Below are 7,913 nucleotides of genomic sequence, written 5' to 3'. Positions count from 1 at the left end.
GGCATAACGTAACTTTGTCGTAAATATTTATATACATTGTCGACATAAAGAAGTAACGTTACATCTCACGTAGCCATAGAATTATAAGTGTTTTTTTATATCATTCTCTCATTCTCAAATGCCGTTTAAGAAGATTGTCTTTTGGAGTTAAATATAAAACTCTAATGCATAGAAAATACTGAATTTTTATTAACAGAACTCCTTTATTTATTAGCTTACTTTATTTTCACAATCCCTGCTTTTCACAACCAATCACACGTGTCGTCTGTGTGAGGCAAAGGAACATGTGTGCGACAGAGAAAGGTGTATATAAATGCGGACGCTCCTAGTTTTGAAGCGCGCATCCCCACTGGCGAGTGCTTCTCGCTACTCCCCCTACTCCGCTAACTTACCCACAGATCAAAACAAGGCGTTTCAAGGACGTCCTCGTGGCTCTCTATCTTAGGACTCCCACTACCCAAGCACCACAGCACACACGCTGCAAACACTCACTACAATGCAAGTGCTACTCCCCCTACATCAACAGCTACGGCAACTGCTACACACCGCACACGACACCGCGTTCTTCATAATAGAACAAAATGAATGAAAGTATGTGTTGAGATCCACTATCGTGGACCCCCATATTCATTTCATGGAACGCCAATTTTTTTTCGCTGACGTAGACCCCTTGCAGGTTGTCATAGACCCCTAGGGGTCGATATAGACCACTTTGGGAATCACTGGCCTAAATTGTCACAGGATGGCTTTGAAAACGTCACCACAAAGTGCCCCCAATACGCTACTATACGAAACCTTCAGAATATATTTTTCGCAAGTCTATACAAAGCTATTTAATTTTGTCAGTACAAGCATTTCGTAATAGCGTCCCGTATGGAACTGTCATGCAGTTCACTTCACACAACAATCTTACATTTCATTTTGGATAAAGAACCTATGGCGAATAGCCACATACTCAAGTAAATATTATTTAATGTTTATAGCAGGAAAAATTAGTAAAGTAAGGAACCGGGTGTGGGCAACCGGAAAGAGGAAGAAATGACAGAAGGTCATACAATGTCGAACACATAAAACTGTAAAACAAAAACAAGAAATAAATACCAATTGCACACAGTAAAAAGTTTATATTATTTCACCAGGAGTGACGCTCTCAAACTTATCTTTTCCATTTGAATGATGACTCGAATAATTTAAAATGTAATTAAAAATTATAAAACTCAGTGTTTAAAATGTTTATTTAAAGATAATTAACATATAATACTCCATGTTCCATACACAACATTTCACCGGAATTACTATCTCACAATGTTTATAAAATTAACTAATATAGTCTTCATAACAAATTTCAATGAATGCCCTCTAGCGGCGAATAGGATTTATATTGATACAATTCTGGTCCACCATAGCCGTACAAAAGTTTTCCTTTGCCATTTTCGTCATAATACGGGTAACGATAATTGGGCCTGGAAAAAATAATGGTATAAGATGTTTAATTTGTTCATAATTATACAATAAATAATTACAAATACCATTGTAAATACATACACTACGTAAAAAAATAAACAGCAAACATGCTATGGTATTTCAAAACATATTTTCTATATATCTTTAATATTGTAAAGTACGAAATTATTATCACTTATATATAAAAACATACACACATAAAGAGAATGTATATACAAAAGTTTTTTTTTATATATTCACTTTAATTTAATACAAGTTGCTTGCAATGGATATATTAAAGTGCAGACATAAATTAAAATGCTTTAAACCAGTTTCCAAAAGCGATTTCCTTCGGGTCCTCTTTTGACTTCTTAGTGTTAATATCGTATTCTTTGCTACTTCTTTGGAATCACCGTTTCTAGCTAGGGAGAAATCATTGTCGCTGTGTGCTTGGGCTCAATTTAGGAGACCTATTTAATGTATGAGTAAGATTTAATTTCTGGTGAGGAACAAAATCATAACTGAACATTGATAACATGTGAAGGTGCACAAATCCATTATAACAAATCGTTATTTATCTGTGGAAAAATATATAGTAGTATATAATATATGTACCTTTCGAAGTACTGGAAATTCGGTGCTCTTGGTTGTGGTACAGTTGATTCCGACGTTATCACAATCGATAGGATAACAACGACCTAAAATATAAGAAACAAAAGGAATTAAAAATATCAGAAAATGTTTCAGCGCCATCTATTGACACAAAAATAAGTTAAAGTGAAATCTGTTTTAAAACTATTAATTTGGTAACGCCTTATATAAAATCTGACATACTGACCCACATTAAAAAGGACTCGAGTTAATGTAAAAACATACTGTTATTATTATACTGTAGAAAAAATCATAAATAAAAATGAAACATTTTAAATCAAATATTAAACAAACATTTTTATAAAATTATTATTTATTTTATTTAAAATTTTAACATTTTTAATTAATAAATTACTTAATAAAATTTTATTTGAAATATTAGACAAATATTAATATAAATTGTTTTTGAAGCAAATGATACTAAAATTATAAACAGAATACACTAAACTTACCATAATCATTAACATTTTCAACCACCGTTCCATTTTCAAAAATCACTTTTGATGAAATAATACAAAATGAAAATCGAAGATGATTTTTTAAAAATTACAATATTATGTAGTCCTTGCGTACGTGCATTCACAAACGAACCGGTTACAAAACTAACCTTGCTCGATGGTGGTGAGCTGTTAAGAATGTTAATGACTTTGCATGGGCTACTTAACAAATTTCTTTAATAATAGTATATAACAGGAAAATCATTAAAAATTGCTGTTTACCAATAATTATATCAGTTTTATTTATTAAGTAAAAGAGGGATTAACGTTCTCCAGTTATCCGTACGAAACTGATTTGATACTAGATGAGGTGTTTTTTTTTTATTTAAGTTTGTTGCCTATCTTAAGTAGGGTATCATCGTATGTTATATAATTTCAATATACTTAATAATCTGAATTAAATATACACGGTTATATATCTATTTAAATTTAAGATATTTTATAAGAGTATATATATTTATACAAGAACTAAATATTATTCAAATACATTCTAATTACAGTAAGTTCTTTCATAAAATTTATCTTGAAAAAGTAAGTTACTAACATTCTTAATATATAAAAATATTATAAAATTTAATGTCAAAAAAAACTTCAGCCTGACTCACTTTTCTTTTTCTGGACTATATTGTTTACAAATGATTTTGAAACCATCTGCCGCTTCTCTCATTCTACTAAAAAGCAGACTAAAGGATCGTCAATTTAAATATCGTACTTTTGATAAAGAGAAACCAATATACCCAGCTCTTCTTTTACACGACTTTGAAATAAAACGGTTCACTAATAAGAATAAATATATTTTTTACATAAATTTTTTGTTCTAGTAGGAATCCCAATTATTTTTTTGGGGTCTATTTTTGACAGTGTATTATAGAAACTTATCAGCAACAAAATGCAATTGAAGGAATACCGTAAGTCCTCTGGTATACATAAATGAACAAACCGTCGTTCAGTTTATGCCCTAAGATGTTTTAGGGACTTATTCTACTTCGACAATTGTACTGGACATATCTTTTATATCTAATGACGATTTGTCATTTTTGGTCCAATCCGTAATAAAGTGTACGCTTATTATCAAGCAATGATGAATTGCAAAATTTATTATTATTCTTAATTTCAATAACAATTTTAAATGTTCTGTGTTTAAGGGCTGAATTTTCACTTTACACTAATTTTAATTGTTATTAAATGAAATGTTTTAAATTCTTTTTGCAAGGTTTTTTTGGGAAAATATTTAGAGTTTTTTACCTTACACGACTTTTTAAAGATGTGGAACATATCACCAAACTTACCATAATTCGCATGTATTTTTTCACATAATTATTTATACGCTTTTTTAAGGAACGTATCAATAGTGTAAAAAAAGGGTTGGATGTACCTTAGAAAAATTCTGTTAAAAAATATTAACAATCCTACTTTTGCTATTTGTGTTATGCTTGTAAACGACGAAAGAAGTACAATGTGTTTAATTTTTATGAGAAATGCTCTAATAAATACTTGAACTAATTGAAGACAAATATTATTTTGTGTGAAAAGTATCAAATTATGGAAGCCAGACTACACTCATCAGAAGTGAAAGTATCGCTGTGTACCGTAATGTTGAGGTTGCGCTTACGTCACACGTCTAGAATATTCCTCTTTCCTTCTTTCTATAATATACAACGGAAATGATTACTAACCATAATCAACAAACCTAAATGTTTGAGAATTATGCGTTACTTTTTATATTTCACGTTGAATTAAAGCGTATTCGAACTGGGTCACAAAATAATTTGAAACAAGACAAAATAGAGATGGAAACATCTCAATAACAGGATATCTTTATTCATATGTATTATAAATGAAGATTTTATGTTATATAGATATACATTTAAACATATGTTTTATTACATTTCTATCAATTTTTTCAACTTTAAATTAATTTTTCCATTCTTGTCATTTTTTTGCTTTTCTATTATCTACTTATTGAATTTTTCTTCATTAGTTTATTTCTACACCGCCCACATGGTTACGTGATGGAAGATGCCTTCGACATTAAGTTTGCTTTTATACTTTGCATAAGTGTTTAAATAAATAAACACATCTCTTGTGTCATATTGCGAATGGGATGTCCCATTATTTTGGCTTTACTGACCTATAGCAAGTTTGTTTTGGTCGCAGATAATGAAATAAAAATATAGTTAAACATATAATATTATTTACTTTAACATAATGTTGTCAGTATTAACCACCAGTAACCACGGTCTATTTTAGTTAGTCGTAATAGATCCCCTGGGATGCTGGGGTCTTAGTAGACCCCCATCTAGGGGAGACTCAACTGAAGTTCACGTCGAGGTCTACGAAAATTTATAAGCTTTCGATAGAGAAGAACTAAAATGTTAACTCGCCTTCACTTATCAATGTAGGCAGATAATACAAATATTCAGTGGTGTACCAAGAACTTTTGCCGCCCGGGGCGGTCTCCAATTTGCCGCCCCTTCTATTATAATTCAATCAAATAGTGGTTTTTTATAAATTGATACACATAAATAAATTATTAAGTTATTTAATCAATATTAATTAATACACAAAGTAAATTTTTTTAGACATATGTGTACGAGTGCATCGTAAACATATTTATATAATATCTACTCTTCTTTCTAGCTTTCATACTAGAAAAATCGTGTATAATGCTCTCAAAATTAAAATTATTTGTAATTTCTTGTTCTATTGGCAATATTGCAAGAGTTTTTGGTCCTAATTGACTCATTGTAGAACGAAGATAATTTAATTTATTATTCAAGAAAGAAAATAAATATGAAATGAATATGTTGCTTTTTACAACTATAAGTAAATTTAAAAAATGCCGCCCCTAGGTAAGTGCCGCCCGGTGCGGACCGCACCCACCGCCCCCCCCTAGGTACGCCACTGCAAATATTTTAAGCTCAGCTACTGTTTCTTGTAAAACTTGCATATTCTTTATTCAATACAATATGCCGGCTATTATGACTGGACTGGACTATATCAAGTCTTCGTAGACCTCCTTCACGATAGTTGTGTGTGAACATTTCTTTTCAAAAAGATTTCAGCCTTATTGCAGAAAAAGCTGCTTCCTGTCTTAGACTCTATGGCAGCAGTTGGTGCGGTTTTCATGTATAAAGCCACCACCAAGCACGCTTGTCTCTGGGGTTTTGCCCTCGCCGGTTTATTCTTGGTCACCATACTATCGCTCCGTATGTGATCAAAGCACTATTTTATACAACCAATGGGTGATGCACCAGTTCTATACCAGAGAAATATCATGCACTCCTTCTCGGTTCTTTTTGGTAGGTTGTTTTCTGTACCCAATTGTTTGCTATTTAAAGCGCTGAATGAATAGCCTAGCGTAAAAGTGTTTATCGTTTTATTTTGCGATGAGACCATTAAAGACAACGTTCTACAGCATCAGTGAGAGGACTCCTTGAGAGCACCTGGAGCCTGTGTGATCTGGATTTGTGTAGTCACTCCTACTTGGTTTTGGAATGAATAAGACTTCCACCTATCTCCACTGATGTGTGATAGAGCCGAACGTGAGGCATGCTCCCATAATTCTCAGCAAGATTTCCACTATGAGTTCCATTCCTACTGCAGCAGTGTAGGAAGAATACAATCCGGCCTTGCTCCCTTGAATGGTAGAAAACTGCTTAAAGCCTATCTGAAATTTTCGGTTGTAATCTCCTCAGCCAAGGTCTTGCCGCCTTCCGTTACTGTGTATATTTCTTGAGCTCGTTGTATGCCAGGTACCTTAGATCCAGGGTATCCTGTGCCTTTGCATCAGGAAACGCTCGGTTTCTGATGCCGAAGTAGTGTATGTACCATCTGGAAGGCGAAGCGATCCTAACTCGTTTATATTGTCTATGTACCTGCAGAATTTCTTTCACTGCAATGAACCTGTACCTGATTCGTTTTTTAACTTCGATCTAGCTGACCTATAATTATCCTAGTATCCGCATACGTGTTTATAACAGTTATAAGACGTCTGACCTCTTGTTGATTTCTGCCCAATTCTAGACTCCACCATGGTTGCCATTTTCATCAGATGACTCCTTTTCCTTCAGGCTCAACCCAGTCTCCATTCGATTGGACAGTACCCCGCCCGCTGAGAGCCCGATTCCGTAGGTTTATCACCAACCTTCCAAAACATGGCTAGCTTGAGTTCCACCCTCCCAATCGTTCGACGACTCCCCATCTGTCACGGGTGTGCTTGCCGAAATTACTAGAGCCTGTACTCTGCTAGTGCTGGGTTCTTTAGTCATGCATTAGGAAGCTAGCTTAACAAACGGAACTATTTTATTATGTTTATTAGTTTAGACCTATTGTCCGTGTATATATCATATACCGGAACCAGGTAAATTTTGAAAGTGATCTATAATAAAAAAAGTCTGGGATAAAACAGAAAAATATTTTAAAAAAGATTAAATAAAATAAAACACATTTAACAAATTTATTTATTTGACTAGAATATAACAAAGCATTTTGATCGAAGGACGTTATATAAATCATATCACAGTATAAAGGCGTTCAGTTATTCCAACCGACAGAAACAAACACTTTCCAATGTATAACATCCTCCAATCTTACAACAGGATACACTTATTTAATATAAAATATAACGCTAAAACATAATGGAGTGTTGGTAAAACGACTATAGCTTTTAATAATAATATTCGAACATAATTTGTTAACAATATATAAATTTCCTAATGTCTAATCACTATTATTACATCTTTTTTATTTATGACACATCTAAATTTTATATACAGAGATTATACAATTTAATGCATATTATAAGGGTTAGCTAACTATGGAAATCGCTTTTGTATTGAAAACATCCCAGAATGTGAACGATAAAGTGTACACATATACCAGGCATTTTTTGTTAATTCGTTTCCGAAATACAAGCTATTCTCAAAAGAAGTACATTTTTTTAAAAACACAAATTCCTTTTAAATGATTAATTTCTACTTATTAAGAATTTCGAAATTTTTTGTAAAACTAACTGAAAATGTTTTTTCTCTTTCCAAATTTTTTTATTTTTTTTTTCAGTTTTTTGAAATTTCCTTTGATGCCTCCATAAAAAGCCTTGGACATAACTGTACATGCTTGTTCACAGTAGACTTTTAAAATAGTTACTTTTCTTGATTTATACATTAAGTTATTGAAGCTGGTTCCATACTTTCTAAGCTTAAGTAACTTCATACATATATGCATTCGAATATTAAACCTCTGGTAGTATAACTTTTTTTAATAGCTTTTAAGTAATTTGAATGAATTTGAACTAATTTATCTTATATATAATTAAATACA

The 7,913-nt window shown here is 32.2% G+C and overlaps 1 protein-coding gene across 1 annotated transcript; it reads right to left on the bottom strand.

Annotated features, from left to right (window-relative positions):
• Positions 1 to 1,223: 1,223 nt before the first annotated feature.
• On the bottom strand, positions 1,224 to 2,705 carry LOC137924702 (uncharacterized). The gene is made up of 3 exons (XM_068768120.1): positions 2,547 to 2,705; positions 2,059 to 2,141; positions 1,224 to 1,463 (listed from the first exon to the last, which is right to left on the bottom strand). The coding sequence occupies exons 1-3, from the start codon at positions 2,577 to 2,579 to the stop codon at positions 1,346 to 1,348; spliced, it is 234 nt and encodes a 77-aa protein (XP_068624221.1). The 5' UTR covers positions 2,580 to 2,705; the 3' UTR covers positions 1,224 to 1,345.
• Positions 2,706 to 7,913: the final 5,208 nt, after the last annotated feature.

The sequence above is a fragment of the Battus philenor genome, unplaced genomic scaffold (genome assembly GCF_028537555.1).
Source record: "Battus philenor isolate CCGP_79_NKW_IND1 unplaced genomic scaffold, ilBatPhil1.0.hap1 SCAF_24, whole genome shotgun sequence".
NCBI lineage: Eukaryota > Metazoa > Arthropoda > Insecta > Lepidoptera > Papilionidae > Battus > Battus philenor.
Note: the sequence above shows the minus strand (reverse complement) of the source record. Positions and strands in the feature narration are given on the sequence as shown.